Here is a 19,161-nt window from a genome sequence, read left to right as displayed (position 1 = left end):
CAGTATTCTACTCGCATGTAATGGCTATTACTCACTCTGATGAATTACGACACTCGCCTACAGCTTGTGTCGCAAACTTCATCATCGTGAGTAATAACCATCATTACATGCTCGTTGAATAATATAGGTACTATTATAATACTGTATGCTCCCGAGCCTACATTTTTTTGATTTTCATCTTCAAAACGTCTTCCGACGTTGTCCGATGCCTAATTTCCACCCCCTTCTAATACCTTAGTATTTATAAATACATTATTAGAAAGCCTGTTTTTTCTAAGAGATAAGAATTAAAGTTCATTGTTTGCAGGTTGTCCTCTCCTTATTCTCTTCTGTGCAACATAGTTTAAGGCATGTTTTGGTCATATTTCATTATTTTCATTCCTCATTCTAAGATATTTCGTTTTAGACCAGGGCTAATCTGTAAAAAAGCGTGTATTTTTAGATGTGAGAGGTGGCATTCGGATTTTTGCAGATAAAGTTAGGTGACACCTTCAGTAATAATAATTGACTTATGCTTCTTCTTAAATAATATGCCCGGAACATTAATGAAAAAATTAAAATATTTAAAAATTTCGAAAAACATCGATTTTTTTCTGCTTTCTTTGCTTATAACTTTAAAACGGTTCGTTTTAGAACAAAGTCGTACAAAAATAAAATTAAGATAATTGAATTTTGTATGATATACGACTGGTTAAAAATGTCTTAAGGTATTACCTTTTCTGCAATATAGCAATAAATAGAAAATAAGGGGGCAAAATACGCCTGTTTTTATTCATTGTTTCTTAACCACTTTGGTGGCACTTAGAACCTTAGTAATTCGTTTAAAAAATTCTTATAACTTACTTAAATGGCCTACCAAATTTCGTTAAAATCGACCTAATAGATTTTGCATAATAAATTTGCAATGTAAATGTTCTTAAAAAAGTTCAAATTTTTAAAAATCTTTCTGAAAAAAAGTAGACCATTTAGAAGTTGGCTAATTTTTTTACATATAAAGAGGTGCTCTATTTATCTAATACAATTTACAGAATTAAAATCGGATTATTTAAGTAGTCCTGTCGCCAGGGGGGGTACAACGGCCTCCTGTATTCAGATGGACTTACCCAAGTTTTTATTATGTATTTTGGCCCGTAGAACACGAATTTTTTGGGTAACAGTTGATCCGGATGTCGATAAGATTGTTATAAACAAAGAAGTTGAGGAATTACATAACAGCGATTTCTCGCAAAACAAAACATGTTTTTGTATTTTTTGGGCCATTCTAACCAAAAAGTGTTCCTACAAGTTTTTTCGTAGGATGCATAGTTTTCGAGATAAACGCGGTTGAACTTTTAAAAAATCGAAAAATTGCAATTTTTGAACCCGAATAACTTTTGATTAAAAAATAAAATAGCAATTCTGCTTACCGCATTTGAAAGTTTAAGTCAAATTCTATCGGTTTCGAATATATACATTGCTAAAAATTTATGTGTTTATTGCTAAAAAAATCTATAAACACATAGTGTTTCCCGTGCCTAATACATGCGTTTACATGCATGCTACGTAGAAATAGCCTCGCTTGCACTTGTACCTACTCTACCTACTCGTTCGATTTTAAATGAGAAATCATTGAAAACATCACTCCAGCACTAGGTGTTTATACTTTTGTTTAACAATAAAATAATACATTTTTAGCAATGCAAATAACTAAAACCGATAAACTTTGACTTGAACTTTCAAATACCCGTGTTGAGCTGGCCCCCCCCACTTGCAAAAATTAAAAAACAAATAGCCCTGATTTATGAGCTATTTATGAGCTCTCATATTCCGCAAACTAAAAATTTTGAGCTCGTTCCACTGAGCAGGAATTTAATACCCTAGTGGGGGGGGGGGCTGAGTCAGCCCCCCCACTACTTAAAAATAGGAATATTGAATCGGTTTTTGCGGCAGAATTACGAGCTATTTATGAGCTCTTGAAATTATATACTTTCGATTTTTGAGCTCATCCCCTTCACCCCCAAACAACCCTTTAATTGATTTAACTTAAGAGAAAGATGCTGAGAAAACTTAAAATATATCGTATTGCGGATATAATTCATATAGCTTATATACTCTAAGAATAAACTATTAAATCAAGAGCATTTCGATTATTGAGCTACAACCCCTTCGCAAGAAAACCACCCTATCTTCCCGGCTTAAGAGAAAGTTGTACTTAAAATGCATTAAACTAATTATTTGGCGACTACATATCATTTAATAATTTATAACCTTCCAAATTACGCGCATTTAGATCAGTAAATGGAACATTTAGGAACATTTGCCGACGATACTGCAATCCTAGCCTCACACACAGACCCTATTTATGCCTCGCATATCCTTCAAACGTATCTAGACAGAGTACAAACTTGGTTTTTGGAATGGAAAATTAAAGTGAATGAAGGAAAATCTATTCAAGTTACATTTACAACACGAAGAGGAACTTGTCCTCCTGTAACTTTAAACAATCACCAATTACCATCAGCCAACGAGGTAAAATATCTTGGTATTCATTTGGACAGAAGTCTCACATGGAGGAAACATATCTGGACCAAGAGAAAGCAACTAGGTCTCCAATTCAGAAATATGTATTGGTTAATGGGCCGTTCATCAAGACTATCTCTGGATAATAAATTGCTGCTCTATAAGGCAATACTTATGCCAATCTGGACATATGGGTTGGAACTATGGGGAACAGCCAGTCACTCCAACATCGAAATCATCCAACGCTTTCAATCAAAAACCCTCAGAACCATCACTAATGCACCTTGGTACATCAACAATAGAATTATTCATCGAGACCTTAAAACTGATACGGTACAAGAAGTCATCACAAAACGTAGCGCTGCTTACATTGCCAAGTTGGAGGATCATGAAAACCAGTTTGCACTTAACCTCCTAGACAATTCCCAAGAACAGCGTAGGTTAAAGAGGTTCAAACCATTGGACTTACCATTTAGAGTAAACTTTTAAACTAATGAGTTAGTAGTTATGAAATGTAATTATTTTGTACAGAACTTTATAAAAATTGTACTTTGATTTTGCCAGTGGGTAAAATCTTTCTTGTCCTTAGTCAATGTAATTACTTTTGTTTATTGTTGACACTCAACAGATTGCAAAATAAATTTAAATAAAAAAAAAAAAAAGATCAGTAAATTGCAATTTATTTTGTATAGTGCAGTCACTGAAGGTAAAAATCAACGATTACCTTCAATTTCGGTGAACCTTCATCGATTTTCACGAAAATTGGTCAGTAGTTAGAGGATACGTCAAGAAACAAAGGTGACATGGTACCACCTTGCGCCTTTACCCTGAGGGTGGATACCGCCCCTTCTCGGGGGTGAAAATTATTTTATAAAAAATAGATGCACAAATCAATAAAAGAACAAATTAAAAGCAAAATTTATTATATAAAGTTAATAAAATAAGTCAATACTTTTTAAGTTATTAAAGATCAAAAATTTTAATTATTTGTGAAAAAAATGCATGTTTTGAAGAGGTTTTTTGTAAATCACTGAAAAACTTTAAGTTTTTACAAAAAAGTTAATAGTAGTTTAATTCGTATAGCTTATATTCTAAGAATAAACTCTTAAATCACGCGTCTTTCGATTATAGAGCTACAACCCCTTCGCAAGAAAACGACCCCATATTCCCGGCTTAAGAGAGAGAGAGTTGTTCTTAAAATAATTTAAATTAATTATTTGGCGACTACATATGGTTTAATAATTTATGAGCTTGCAAAATATACGCATCTCAATTATTGAATTGCCATTTTCTTTCTATAGTGCAGTCACTGAAGGTAAAAATCAACTATTACCTTCGATTTCGGTAAATCGCCATTTATTTTCACGAATTGACAATAAGAACTTGGGGTTTTAGCCTGGGGTATATGTCACCCCTTCTCGGGAGTGAAAATTACTTTATTAAAAATAACCCCACAAATCGAGAAAGGGACAAATTGTAAGCAAAATTTGTTATATAATGTGATTAAAATAAATCAATACTTTTTGAGTTATTAAAGATCAAATATTTTAAATTTGGAAAGAAAATGCATGCTTTAGAGCGATTTTTCATAAATGACTCAAAAACTGTAAGTTTTTACAAAAAAGTTTTCATCACTAAAATTGAAACTAATAAAAAATATAATAAATTGCTTACTTGAAAAACCCTTTACTGTTAATTTAAAGTAAGTTATTGGTAATTAAATGTATATTTTTTTCCGCGACTGTTCAAATCTAAGGGTTCAAGCTTAAATAACGGGAAAGAGATGCATTTTATAACACTTAGGTACTAAATACTTGTCAAAGTACTTAGAAATACCTATGAAAAATAAGATCCAGAAAAAGTTGATAGTATCAAAATCCGCTCACCAATTTTCGTGAAAATGAATGGAGATTTACCGAAATCGAAGGTCATAGTTGATTTTTACCTTCAGTGACTGCACTATAGAAGGAAAATGGCAATTCAATAATTGAGATGCGTATATTTTGCGAGCTCATAAATTATTAAACAATATATAGTCGACAAATAATTAATTTAAATTATTTTAAGTACCACCCTCTCTTAAGCCGGGAATATGGGATGGTTTTCTTGCGAAGGGGTTGTAGTTCAATAATCGAAAGGCGCGTGATTTTAGAGTTTATTCTTAGAATATAACCTATACGAATTAAACTACTATTAACTTTTTTGTAAAAACTTACAGTTTTTCAGTGATTTACAAAAAACCTCTTCAAAACATGCATTTTTTTCACAAATAATTAAAATCTTTGATCTTTAATAACTTAAAAAGTATTTACTTATTTTATTAACTTTATATAATAAATTTTGCTTTTAATTTGTTCTTTTATTGATTTGTGCAGTTATTTTTTATAAAATAATTTTCACCCCCGAGAAGGGGCGGTATCCACCCTCAGGGTAAAGGCGCAAGGTGGTACCATGTCACCTTTGTTTCTTGACGTATCCTCTAACCACTGACCAATTTTCGTGAAAATCGATGAAGGTTCACCGAAATTGAAGGTAATCGTTGATTTTTACCTTCAGTGACTGCACTATACAAAATATATTGCAATTTACTGATCTAAATGCGCATAATTTGGAAGGTTATAAATTATTAAATGATATGTAGTCGCCAAATAATTAGTTTAACGCATTTTAAATACAACTTTCTCTTAAGCCGGGAAGATAGGGTGGTTTTCTGGCGAAGGGGTTGTAGCTCAATAATCGAAATGCTCTTGATTTAATAGTTTATTCTTAGAGTATACAAGCTATAGGAATTATATTCGCAATACGATATATTTTAAGTTTTCTCAGCATCTTTCTCTTAAGTTAAATCAATTAAAGGGTTGTTTGGGGGTGAAGGGGATGAGCTCAAAAATCGAAACTATATAATTTCAAGAGCTCATAAATAGCTCGTAATTCTGCCGCAAAAACCGATTCAATATTCCTATTTTTAAGTAGTGGGGGGGGCTGACTCAGCCCCCCCCCCCCACTAGGGTATTAAATTCCTGCTCAGTGGAACGAGCTCAAAATTTTTAGTTTGCGGAATATGAGAGCTCATAAATAGCTCATAAATCAGGGCTATTTGTTTTTTAATTTTTGCAAGTGGGGGGGGGGCAGCTCAACACGGGTCTTTCAAATGCGGTAAGCAGAATTGGTACAGTGGAACCTCGATAACCCGGATTAATCGGGACCGCGGCCGATCCGGGTTATCGAAAATTCGGGTTAGCCGGAGAATATAGTAAAAATTAATAAATAACCTCCATTATAATTACAAAAACATGAAACACATATGCACAGTACACATCTAAATTACGTATAGTTGTATAGAGTGTAGAGTTTTGTTCATTTCTTGGTAAAAAACTCAGTCTTACTGTAGAGATGTACCGACACCATAATATGGTAGGTCTGGATCCCGCGTACGAAAAAAAAGTTGATAAATAGCAAGCTGAAAATTTGTTATTAGCTTAAGGGTGTCTAGTCGGACAAACATTAATATATGGGAACACTGGAACAGGGGAAGTTTTAACTGTGGAACAGGCTAAAAATTTGGAACGGTCAGACCACGAAAACGGCACATGTATTTTGTCCGACAGAACAGACTTAAACTCTCCGAACAGAGATTAAACTCTCATGCAAAAATCAGACTGCTATTTATCACCAAATTGGCGTTTTAATGAGTGGAACATGTAGAATATGTCAAATGACAGGAATTATGACAGGTGATAAATAGCAGTCTGATTTTTGCATGAGAGTTTAATCTCTGTTCGGAGAGTTTATGTCTGTTCTGTCGGACAAAACAAATGTGCCATTTTCGTGTTCTGACGGTTCCAGATTTTTTACCTGTTCCACAATTAAAACTGCCCCTGTTCCAGTGTTCTCATATATCAAAGTTTATCCGACTAGACACCCTTAAGCTATTAACAAATTTTTAGCTTGCTATTAATCAACTTTTTTTTCATACGCGGGATCCAGACCTATGGTATCATAATATCATATTATGATGCTGCAATAAATTTATTTTAAAGATTCGCCTTTATCAATCCTACCTAATGTTTCTAGTTTCTTTTCCATTGTCACAACATTTTTACGTTTTGTTAACATTACAGTTTTGTTACCATTACGTAGACAAAAATCAGGCAAACACAATCTGAAGCACGATTACAGAACGGAAGTGATTAAAACAATGTTGTTATTTAAGAACAGACTAAGGCCATTGTTTTAAAAAAGAATTTTTAAATAGTCACGTCCATTTTAAACAATGCTAAGACAGTTTGACATAAATAACGGAAAAGGAATACAGACAGGTGCCTGTTCTTTCCGATAAGCTGAGACGGTCGCTCTGCCTGCCGCCGTGTGCATGAATCATTTTTACTGTTGTACTTATATGTGTTCAAATTACACAAATACACATTATCTCTCAAATATTATTTGACCTACATACATTTTTATTTGATAAAATTTTTAAATTGTTTATTTGTTAAATTTTTGTCTGATGAAAATCGGTCCGGGTTAGCCGGACTTCCGGGTTATCGGGGGCCGACTTATCGGGGTTCCACTGTATTTTATTTTTTAATCAAAAGTTATTCGGGTACAAAAATTGCAATTTTTCGATTTTTTGAAAGTTCCACCGCGTTTATCTCGAAAACTATGCATCCTACGAAAAAATTTGTAGGAACACTTTTTGGTTAGAATGGCCCAAAAAATACAAAAACATGTTTTGTTTTGCGAGAAATTGCTGTTATGTAATTCCTCAACTTCTTTGTTTATAACAATCTTATCGACATCCGGATCAACTGTTACCCAAAAAATTCGTGTTCTACGGGTCAAAATACATAAAAAAAACTTGGGTAAGTCCATCTGAATACAGGAGGCCGTTGTACCCCCTCTGGCGACAGGACTAAAGGGGCCTCAGCAATGTTTTAAAATTATAAACAAATTTTTGGCTTATAAACAAATAGCTTTGTTTAATAATAATAAAATTAATTTTTAGCAATGAAAATAATTAAAACCGGTATAATTTGACTTAAACTTTCTAATGCTGTCAGCAGAATTGCTATAAATTATTTTTTAATCAGTAGTTATTCTCGTTCAAAAATTGCAATTTTTCGATTTTTTGAATGTTTCACCGCGTTTATCTCGAAAACTATGCATCCTACGAAAAAACTTGTAAGAACATTTTTTGCTTAGAATTAACCAAGAAATACAAAAAAATGTTTTATTTTGCGAATAATCGATGTTATGTAATTCCTCAAGTTCTTTGTTTATAACAATCTTATCGATATCCGGATCAACTGTTACCAAAAAAATTCGTGTTATACGGGTCAAAATACATAAAAAAACTTGGGTAAGTCCATCTAAATAAAGGAGCCCGTAGCACCCCTCCTGGACACAGCACTAATTTGTTTATAAGCCAAAAAATTGTTTATAATTTTAAAACATTGCTGAGGCTGCTTAAATAATCAGATTTTAATTATGTAAAGTGAATTGGATAGGTGGAGTGCTTATTTATATGTAAAAAAATTGACAAACCTTTGTATGTTCTAGTTTTTTGTGCAAGATTTTAAAAAAATTTAATTTAAAAAAAAAGTTTAGATTGCAAAATTATTATGCAAAATCTAGTAAGTCAATTTTAATGAAATTTGGTGGACGATTTTAGCACATTACAAAAATTTTCTAAGCGAATTAGGAAGGTTCCAAGTGTAACCTAAGTGATGGAAAACATTGAATAAGAACAGGCTTGTTTTGCCCCCTTATTTTTTATTTATTGCTATTTTGCAGCAAGGGTATTAAATTAAGACATTTTTAACCAATCGTATCTGATAGAAAATTTAATTATCTTTGTTTTATTCCTATACGACTTTGTTAGGAATAAAACAAAGATAATTGCTGATAATGCAGACGATATCGATCTAATAGGAAACAGACGATTAAGGATGAAGGAGACTTTCGTGAGGTTCGAGAAGGAATCAGAGAAGATGGGGCTCCAAATCAACGAAAACAAGACGAAATATATGTATATGAGCCGCAATAACCAAAGCAGAGACAGAATTGGTCAGAACATCACCATCGATGACTTTAACTTTGAGCGCGTTAGAGAACTCAAGTATCTTAGAACAACAATAACTGAAGACATAACGGATCACAAGAAATAAACAACAGGATTCAGGCCGGCAACAGATGTCTTTTTGCCATCCAAAACCTTATAAACTCGAAACAACTAACAATACGTACGAAGATACAGGTCTATAAACAATCATACGACCCGTTGTGATGTATGGAAGCGAAACGTGGACGATAACAAAGGCAAACGAAGAGAGACTATGTGTTTTTGAAAGAAAAATCCTAAGGAAGATCTTTGGTCCTGTGCTGGATGAAGCATCAGGACAATATAGGATAAGAACTAACAAAGAGCTCGAAGAACTTTACCCAGACGCCAACATCATAAAAGAAATAAAGTCCACAAGATTTCAATGGGCAGGGCACCTCAGAAGACATTCTGACCAAAGAACAGTAAGACTGGTGAGGGAGGAAGTCCCAACTGGAAGGAGACCACGCGGACGCCCTCGACTCCGGTGGCGAGATAATATAGCAGGGGACCTAAGCACTATGGGTGTGGAGAATTGGATAGAGGTTGCTCAAGACAGAAAACAGTGGAGGCATGTTGTCGAGTCGGCTAAAACCCACGAAGGGTTGTAACGCCACGGAGTAAATAAGTAAGGGGTATACGACTTTGTTCCAAAATGCATCGTTTTAAAGTTATAAGCAAAGAAAGTAGAAAAAAAACCCAAATTTTTTGAAATTTTAAATATTTTATTTTTTTTATTAATGCTCCGGGCATATGTATTTGAGAAGGAGCATAAGTCAATTATTATTAACAAATTATTATCACCCAACTTTATCCGCAAAAATCCGAATGCCACCTCTCACATCCACCTAAAAACAGATCCTTCCTGGTTTATTTTGTTAGTACCTGTTGATATTTTTGTTAATATTTTTATAATATAAATATTTTCTATTTATTCTATATTCAGAGTATCACAATATTTACTTGTCAAAAATAGTGTCCGACAATTTAATAGCATAAGCTAGTTCTATAGAATATTTACCAACTTTTCTGTTTTAAGCATAAATGCATTAATAATGGTTTTTGTTTATAGAACATGTGGTAATCTAATAGATAACAATGTATGTATATTAACTATATGTATATACATATTTTTAGTAGACAGTTCTCATTGGAAAAGGAGCAATCGATTGCTGATTAGGATTACACAAAATATGCATTTGTGTATTCATTGTGGTTAGAATTTTTGTATCTACACTGATTAGAACAGAGATTAGATTATAGAGTTCAAAGGAGTTCAAAGGTCCAGATTTCGATCTAAAAGATGTTTTTTGGTAGGTACACCACATCTAGGTTTTAGTCTAAGCCATGATACTATAAATAACGAGATAGTATCTTCTCGTAGCTCAAATACGTTCGCGCATGATGACGTAACTGGAGACCGGAAGTTAAATTTGAATTCTTGTTAAAGTTAAATGGGATTTATATGCATTCTGTGATGAAATTATTCAATTAGCAAAGTAATATTAAAATTCAATGTATTCGAAAAAAAAATTAGTGTCGAGATTCCTGTCAAAAATAAAATATAAAATAAACTTAGCTTACAACCGCGAACAATTCAAACTAATCTGACATTACGAATGATTACGAACTATTACAAACTTGCCGGTCTCCAGTTACGTCACGACTTCAGGATGTACAATATATTTATTATCTTGTTATTTATAGTATCATGGTCTAAGCGATTCTGGTATTCACAGCGTTCTTCTTCTCCTTAAGGTGCCGTCTTATTTAGAAGGTTGTCGATCATCATGACTATTTGTTTTCTATTTACAGTTGCTCTAAAAAGCTGGTTCAAAGTCAACGCTACGCTTTTCTAAAATCTTTACCTGCATGATATTCTGCAGAAGCTGGTATTTTGTTCCTTTCATCACGTGGCCAAGGTATTGTAGTTTTCGTATCTTTTTTTCATTATTCAGTTCTGTTTCTTTTGTAAGACATCTTCATTCGTGACTCTGTCTGCAAGTGATATTCTTAGGATTCTTCTGTGAAGTTACATCTCAAAAACTTCCACTCTTCTCATCATACTTACTAAATATGTAACATCTAAGAATGCGCATTTTAGTGTCAACACTTAAAGTTATATTAAATGAATAAATATGAAAAAAAAATTTAAGAAACGCTTTTCTTTAGTAACGAGTGACTAAAATTAAAAATATAAAAAAATCAACAAAAAACCAAAAAATAAAAAAAAATTGAAAAAATCTAACACATTCGTCAAAGACAAGCGTGGCGCGTCTTCATCGAATTAAATGATTTTCGCCCCACGCTTTTCTTTAACGAATGTGTTAGATTTTTTCAATTTTTTTTTATTTTTTGGTTTTTTGTTGATTTCTTTATAATATTTTTAATTTTAGTCACTCGTAACTAAAGAAAAGCGTTTCTTAAAATTTTTTTTTTCTATTTCTTTATTTTTTACTTTTTAGTCTTACATTTTTCAAACATTAAAATATATCATCATGTTTATTAACATCATATGATGTACTAGCATGAAAAGTAGTCGGAATCGGCAAAAAAATTGAAACTTTAATGTTTATTTATGAAGCATAACCTAAACAATTAACGTAAAAAGTGAAATTATGTATAGTTCATATAATTAGCTACAATCTGTAAAAGTTTTAAGTTTTTACATTGTAAAAAACAAGAGAATTTAAGCATTTTCCATTAAAATAGTTTTTTATTATTTAAACAATTAATAAACATAAAAACAATTGTTATTGACTATTCGTGTATTGTTCCCACGAATGCATATATCTGCAAATTTTCATTCATTTGCATTGGGGAAAAGGCAGTCATAACGTCTAAAGATTTGACGCAAACTATTGAACTAAATAAAAGCGTTTAAAAAATGTTACATTTTTTAGGCCTTACCTTGCATTTGTTAAAGGAGTCAATTTTATTTTTTTAATGTGTAGGAGAGATCAGTAGTAGCTTAAGTTCAAGTTTTTGGGGTCGGCACCCTTGTCCCCGGGCCGCCATCTTGGAAAAGGAGTGCAAGGGGATTTCGCGCTATATCTCGTAAACTGATAACCCTACGGAAAATCTAATAAAACATAAAATGTAGCAAATTAAATTTTCTACAATTTTGTTTCTATTACTTTTTATCGTCAAGTGACCAACAAACAAAAAAATATAAACAAAAATAAGTAAATTTTTTTTAAGAAGTGTCCTTTTGGAGGTTATAACTTTTTCAGTTCATTTTACAATAAAATAACATTATAACAATTTTGTAGAGGGTTTTTGTACAGGGAAACTTTAGTTGTTAAAAAATCTACAATTTAGTGATGTTTCATTTTTTTTCGTATCTCCATTATTTTCAGAGGTATTTTGAAGAAAAAGATGAAAAATACGAAATTGCAAAAAATCAATTTACCTTTAAGGTCCACCTTTTCTAAAATTGGGCCTTTTAAATAGGTCAATCTTCTTGGGTGTATTGATAATTTGGATGTACAGGGTGTTTGGTAAAGAATGTGCAATAAGGCCTTAGATTCCTGAGCTTAACATAGGTCGATTTAAGCTAACTTACCTTATACGAAAGTTGATAATAACCGAAATACAGGGTGTCAAAGTTAAACTTTTATTTTATTTATTCTTGAATATTTCCTGACAGGCATGGGATAACAACACGAGATTTGGTAAGCGGGGTTTTTTGGGATAAGAAATCTAAATATGCCACCAAAAATGATGTATTATCCAGAGGGCGCCATATACGCATTTCAGCGACCATTTAATGAGTCAATTTTTTTATTACCCACTCTACATACTTTTTGAATCAAAAGTTTTATTCTTTTAATATTTGTACTTAAAAAAGTTATACTACATTCATCTCGCTAAACTCAACCGTTTTCGAGATAAACGAATTTTAAGTCTGCGAGGCAACATAATTTTTTGCATAATATCATAGTAGTTACATACACCCGAAAAATTTACTTGAAACCATAATAATTGTGCCAGTTCCCATATTTATGCCATTGCATCACAAATTCCATTTGAAGACATTTGCGATACATTTTTGGAGATTTTTATGGTTTTAAGTTATTTTTCGGGTGTAACTACAATGATATTATGCAAAAAACTATGCTGCCTCACAGACTTAAAATGCGTTTATCTCGAAAACGGTTGAGTTGAGCGAGATGGATATAGTTTACCTATTTTAAGTAAAATATTAAGAGAATAAAAGTTTTGATTCAAAAAGTAAGTATATATATTATATACATTAGCACTTCGAGCCAAGCAGGCTCATGGCTTGGTTTACAATCTTCCTCCATTCTTGCTTGTTCTTCGCTTTTTCTTTCCAATTGGTTGCATTGAGATACCTCAGGTCATTATTAACTTCAAGGCTCTATCTGGTCCTAGGTCTTCCTTTTCTCTTTTTACCACCTATTGTAGCGCTTAACATGATTTTAGGCATTCTAACTTGGGCAATTCTTTGGACATGTCCTAACCATCTAAGTCTTTGTGATCTTACAACTGCAATTATATTAGGCTCCTTATACAATTCTTCTAACTCCTTGTTTGTTCTTCGTGTCCACTGATTGTTGATTATTTTCCCCCCAAATATCCTTCTAAATATTTTTCTTTCCTATACTTGTAACATTGATTGCTTGGTTTTTGTCATAGTCCGGGTTTCTGAGGCATACGTAACTATTGGTCGTATCACAGTTTTATACGTTCTTAATTTAGCTGCTTTGGATATATTTTTGCTTCTGAGTATTCTATTGAGTGCATACATGCAACGATTCCCTGACATTAGTCTTTTGTGTATTTCATCCCGGATATTTGGTTTACTAGAAAATAAGGTCCCTAAATATTCAAATCTCTCTACCTTTTCAAATTTATACATTGTTCCTTCATTCGTTGTTATCATTAAATATTGCCCTTGTTCAAATTTTTTGTCGGTCCATTCCATGTACTTAGTTTTTGTTTCATTTATATAAAGTCCTTTTTCTCGAGCTGTCTTTTCTAGTCGTTCTACTACCTCTTTAAATTGTTCATTGCTTCTGGATAGAATTACTACATCATCCGCGAATGCCAAACATTGATGTTTTTTATGATATATATGTCCTGATCTGTTAATATTAGCCTCTTTTATTATCATTTCCAATACTACATTAAATACCAGTGATGACAACGGATCCCCTTGTCGTACTCCTTCTTTCACTTCGAAATTTTCTGTTAGTTTGTTATTTACTTTTACTTTATTTTCTGTTTTTGTAAGTGTAAGCTTTATCATTCTTATTATTTTTGGTGAAACTTCTAGATTTTTTTAACGCTTTATATATTTCTTTTCTTTTTATTCTATCAAAAGCTTGCTTAAAATCTAAGAAGAGTGCCATTGTTGGTTTATTATATTCATAGCTCTCAGCTTGTATTTCTCTTAAAGTAAAGATGTTGTCTATAGTACTTCTCCCTTTTCTAAAGTTACATTGGTATTCACCTATGCTATTGTTAAGACTTCTTGCTAGCTTGTTTTTGATGTGGACTGCTAATATCTTATATATTACATTTAATAGTGCCACGCCCCTATAATTTTGACATTCTGCTTTGTCCCCCTTTTTATAAAGAGGGCATATCACTGCTTGCTTCCACTCCATTGGTAGTTCTTCCTTTTCCCATATGTTTTTTAGTAATTTGTGTATTTTGTCTGTCAGCTGCGCTCCTCCATATTTTAACATTTCCGCTGTTATAGAATCACTTCCAGGACATTTGTAGTTTTTTAGATTCTTAATAATAATTTCAACTTCATTTAGGGATGGTGCTAGATCTTCCGTACTGTCTCTTTGCATATTCATTATTTCGTCTGTATATCCTTCATCATCGTGATTTATGTGTTCTTCATTTCCATCATCTGTGTCTTCTTCATTGTGATTATTTGTGTACTCCCCGTTTAACAATTCATCAAAATATTGTTTCCATCGTTTTAATATTTCTTGGTCATCAAATAACATTTTTCCTTCTTTATCTTTGTAATAAATGGGCTGTGGTTTATATTCTCTTTTTTGATTTTTAATGCCTTGATATAAATTTCTAATAAGATTATTTTTGTAATTCTCTTCAATGTCTTTCAACTTATCTTCGTAAAATTTTTTCTTTTTATTCCGTAAAATTGCGCTGGTTTTTCTTCTTTGGTCTATGTGAAGTGTTTCCGCTGTTTTTGATTTCAGTCTTAGACTTTCTAATCGTAGCTTTTTCCGTTTCTCTATTTCTAGTTTGCATTCATCGTCGAACCATGCCTTTTGTTGTTTCTTGATTGGCTTGTCAGTATCATCTGCTACGGCCTTTAAAGTATTTTTAATTAAGTCCCATGTTTGTTCTACATTGTTATTTTCTGTAATAAGTTCCAGTTTCTTGTTAAGTACCAACTGGTATATCTTTTTTTCTTCTTCTGTTTGTAACCTGACTAGCTTATTCATCATGCGTTTTTCTCTGTTTCTGCTCTATTTATAGGTATTATTTGGTTCATTTTTATTCCCACTAAAAAGTGGTCTGAATCTATATCTGGCCCTCTATATGAACGTATATGCATTATGCTTTTTTCTACATCCTTCTCTACTAAAACATGGTCTATTTGGTTTACCGTTTGACCGTCCGGCGATCTCCAAGTGTCCTTGTGTATTTCGTTTCTCTGGAAGTAGGTACTTTTTATTAAAATGTTTTTTCTCTTGCAAAGTCGATGAGCATGTGTCCATTTTGATTCGTTGCTGGATGCAAGCTGTATTTTTCTATAGTAGGCACAAATATGTCCTCTCTACCTATTTTGGCATTGGTATCTCCAAGGACTATTTTGAGATCATATTTGGGGATGCTTTCATATACTTGGTCCAGTAGGTTATAAAACTCTTCCTTTACCTCTATTTCTTTTTCTTCCGAAGGTGCATGAATATTTACAAATGAAATTTTTTGGAATTTTCCCTTTACTCTAAGAACACTAAGTCTATCGGATATTGCTCTGAATTCTACAATTGATGCTTTAAAGTTTTATGTATTAAAAAGCCTGTACCCAGCATTCTATTTTGCCCTCCACTATTAAAGAATAAGTAATCTTCTATTTCCTGACTGTATTGCCCTAATTGCTTTGTTTCTTGTAATGCGACGATCTGAAAACTATATCTTTTAAGTTCAAGTACCATTTGTTTTAATTTTCCTTCTTTGTGACTTCCTCTTATATTCCATGTCGCCATACGTATTACTTCATTTGATTTTATTGTTTTCTTTTTTGTTTCGTCTTTTCCCTCTTGTCTCCTTTTTCTTTGCCGTGTCGTCTTTATAGTATTGTTCTATCCGTTATTGCTTATTAGTTTTTTGAGCGGTTATAATTGACTTTTTCCAACTTTTCTCTTTCTCTCTTCCATTTCCATACTTCATTATCCAAAATTAACTTTTGATATGCCACTTTAGCAATTTTCCCTTTAGTCTTCTCTTCTTTAGCAGTTGCTCTAATTTTGGATTGTATTTCTCTTTCACGTTTTGTTAGATCATCATTTATGTATATGCGGTTCGGCAGTTCCTTGAGTTTATGTATGTTTTTCATTATTTTCATCTTTTCATATTTGCTATCCAGTTCGACTAAGTATATTTTATCTCCCAATTTCCTTGCTTCATTTATTTTTACTTCTATACCCATTTCCTTGTCGATAAATTTTGTTACTGATTCTCCTAATATCTTTGGATTATTTGTAGTTATCGGGGTGCCTTGTATAACTATATTTTTCCTTCTTCTTTTTTTTTCGCTTTCAAGGTATTGAATTCTCTCGTTGCAACTCATTATTTCTTTCTGCAAATTATTAATTTCTTTTACTATTTTTTCATTATTACTCTTCATTGCTGATATTTCGTTTTTATTTTCAATCTGTTTTTTTTGAGTTCTTTTAGTTCCTCGGAAATCTCCTTCATTTTCTTATCTTGTTCTTTTTGTTGTTTTCTTATTTCTTCTGTGTCCTCTTTAAGATTTTTTAGCATAGACATAATTTGCGTTAGCATTTCTTTGTTGGAACCGTCATCTTTCTTTGGAGATCTGGTGGTTTTTTTAGATTGTTGAAAACCATCCAAAACATCTGTAGCTTTTCTTTTTCCTGATTCATCTGCTGTAGTTGAATCATCGGAATCATACATTTTGATTACACCGCGATTTAAAAAATTGCCGTTTCTCTCAGTGTAGCAATTTATGTGTATTTTTAGTAATTAAAAAATTTATTATTCCATTTTTAATAATTAATTATATCAATTCTTATTGTAGTTATTTTGTAACTTTTAAAAAACCGTTTCAACCGTTTTCAAAATGAAACTAATTTTAAGTCTGCGAGGCAACATAATTTTTTGCATAATATCATAGTAGTTACATACACCCGAAAAATCTACTTGAAACCATAATAATTGTGCCAGTTCCCATATTTATGCCATTGCATCACAAATTCCATTTGAAGACATTTGCGATACATTTTTGGAGATTTTTATGGTTTTAAGTTATTTTTCGGGTGTAACTACAATGATATTATGCAAAAAACTATGTTGCCTCACAGACTTAAAATGCGTTTATCTCGAAAACGGTTGAGTTGAGCGAGATTTTTGAGTTTACCTATTTTAAGTAAAAATATTAAGAGAATAAAAGTTTTGATTCAAAAAGTAAGTAGAGTGAGTAATAAAAAAATTGAACTTATTAAATGAGCACTGAAAGGCGTATGTGGCGCCCTCTGGATAATACATCATTTTTGGTGGCGAATTTAGATTTCTTGTCTTAAAAAACCCCCGCTTACCAAATTTCGTGTTGTTATCCCATGCCTATCAGAAAATATTCAAGAACAAAAAAAATAAAAGTTTAACTTTGACACCTTGTATTATTATCAACTTTTCTTACTAAGGTAAATTAACTTAAATCGACCTATTTTAAGCTCAGGAATCTAAGGTTAAGCTATGGCCCATTGTTTACCAAACACCCTGTTACAGAAGGGTAAAGATTAATTTTAATTAGGAGGGTAGTTAGGAGTTATTATCACTGAGTTCTTCGTAGAAAAAAGTAGGTACTGACCTTATTTTGATCATAAGTTGCTCAATTGTTATGGAAGAACTTGTTATTTATTTTTTTTGAAAGGACTAATTGTTTACTTGAAAAAAGATTGTGTAAGTTTTTCTTGAAAAATGCAAAGTTCCCCTTATTTGACTTTGAATATTTCAAATTATGCATTTGACGAAAATACTAACTTTTAACATGCCGTATCTCGGTTAGTGTTGGTCGTAGAAAAATTATAAAAAGAAAATTTTGTTTGTGTTTCAAAAAGATACAATTTGGATATCTACACTTTTTTTGATTAAATTCATATTGTTCGAGTTATTCTTAAAAAACCCCACCAAAAAAAGTCGATTTTTTCGTCGAAAAATTGTTACTTTCAACCGCGAACAACTCGAAAAATATTAATTTTACGATGAAAATATAAAGAACTATTTTTTCTTAGAATTTATTTTTCTGTCGATTTACAGGTAAACATGTATTGAAGAATTTCCAGCCCCCGAGATGGGGTGGCACCCCCAAGGCTTTAGCGTACAGCGGCATGATATAGAAAATGATGCTTGGGCTATTCCCTACCTTCTGTGAAAATTTCAAGTAAATCCATGGTGGACGAGTAAATTGCGAGCCAAAATGCTTCATTTTCTAGCCTATATAGTTTCTGTCACGTGTTACAAAATAGTGTTTCAGAATAAAACTTCTACCTAAAGTGTGCGAATTTTTACTTGTTATATCAAAATTAATTTTTGCAATTATTACATCACTAAAGACCATGGAGAAATACCTACATGTTTCTAAAACAGATATTTCTTCGTTTAAAAACAAAAACAATAATTTTATCGATAATAATATGAAATCAAACCATTTAACAAGACATTTTATTCCAATCATATATCAACTGGGGTTACCCATAGCGTGTTTAAAAATGATCCACTTGGGAGACATTTTGAGAAACTTATGAACCTTATTACCAAGCAATGTTTTCTCCATCTAATACTCTTATAGCACGGTCAAGATAGACATCCAAGGTTACGAAAATTTCCATACTTAGAGCTAAAAATTGGTACGAATATTTGGGAAACCATTATAAATGAAATATTAAAAATCTTCATCAATCACACATCTTCAAAAAAAATTATTCAAGGTGAAAAGAAGACACCGACTTGAAGAAGGTATTTGACAGAGTAGGACTTAAACATGTAATAGTATTTTTACTACAAAAGCGATATTACATAGGTCAATATTTTTGACGTAAGAGAACTGTCAAAACATTAGAATGTGACTTTTCATTATTGCCATGTTTATTATAAAGTTATTATCCATAAAGTATTATGGAGTTTATTATGAACATGGCAATAATGAAAAGTCACATTCTAATGTTTGGACAGTTCTCGTTCAAAAAAAATTTTGACCTACGTAATATCGCTTTTGTAGTAAAAATACTATAATACATCTCTTGTATAATAAAGATATCCCGTGGAATATTATAAAAACAATTAAAAACGTCTATCAAAACAATAAG

The 19,161-nt window shown here is 32.1% G+C and overlaps 1 protein-coding gene across 1 annotated transcript in view; it reads left to right on the top strand.

The window, feature by feature from the left end:
- Positions 1-18,319, top strand: part of LOC126890442 (junctophilin-1-like) — a 56,732-nt gene extending 38,413 nt beyond the window's left edge. Inside the window, exon 2 of the mRNA XM_050659386.1 lies at positions 18,113-18,319. Within this exon, the coding sequence (XP_050515343.1) occupies positions 18,113-18,116 (4 nt within the window). The 3' untranslated portion in view covers positions 18,117-18,319. The remainder of the gene's footprint in view (positions 1-18,112) is intronic.
- The last annotated feature ends 842 nt before the right edge of the window (positions 18,320-19,161 follow it).

Source organism: Diabrotica virgifera, chromosome 8, assembly GCF_917563875.1.
Source record: "Diabrotica virgifera virgifera chromosome 8, PGI_DIABVI_V3a".
NCBI lineage: Eukaryota > Metazoa > Arthropoda > Insecta > Coleoptera > Chrysomelidae > Diabrotica > Diabrotica virgifera.
This window is presented reverse-complemented; position numbering and strand designations above follow the sequence as displayed.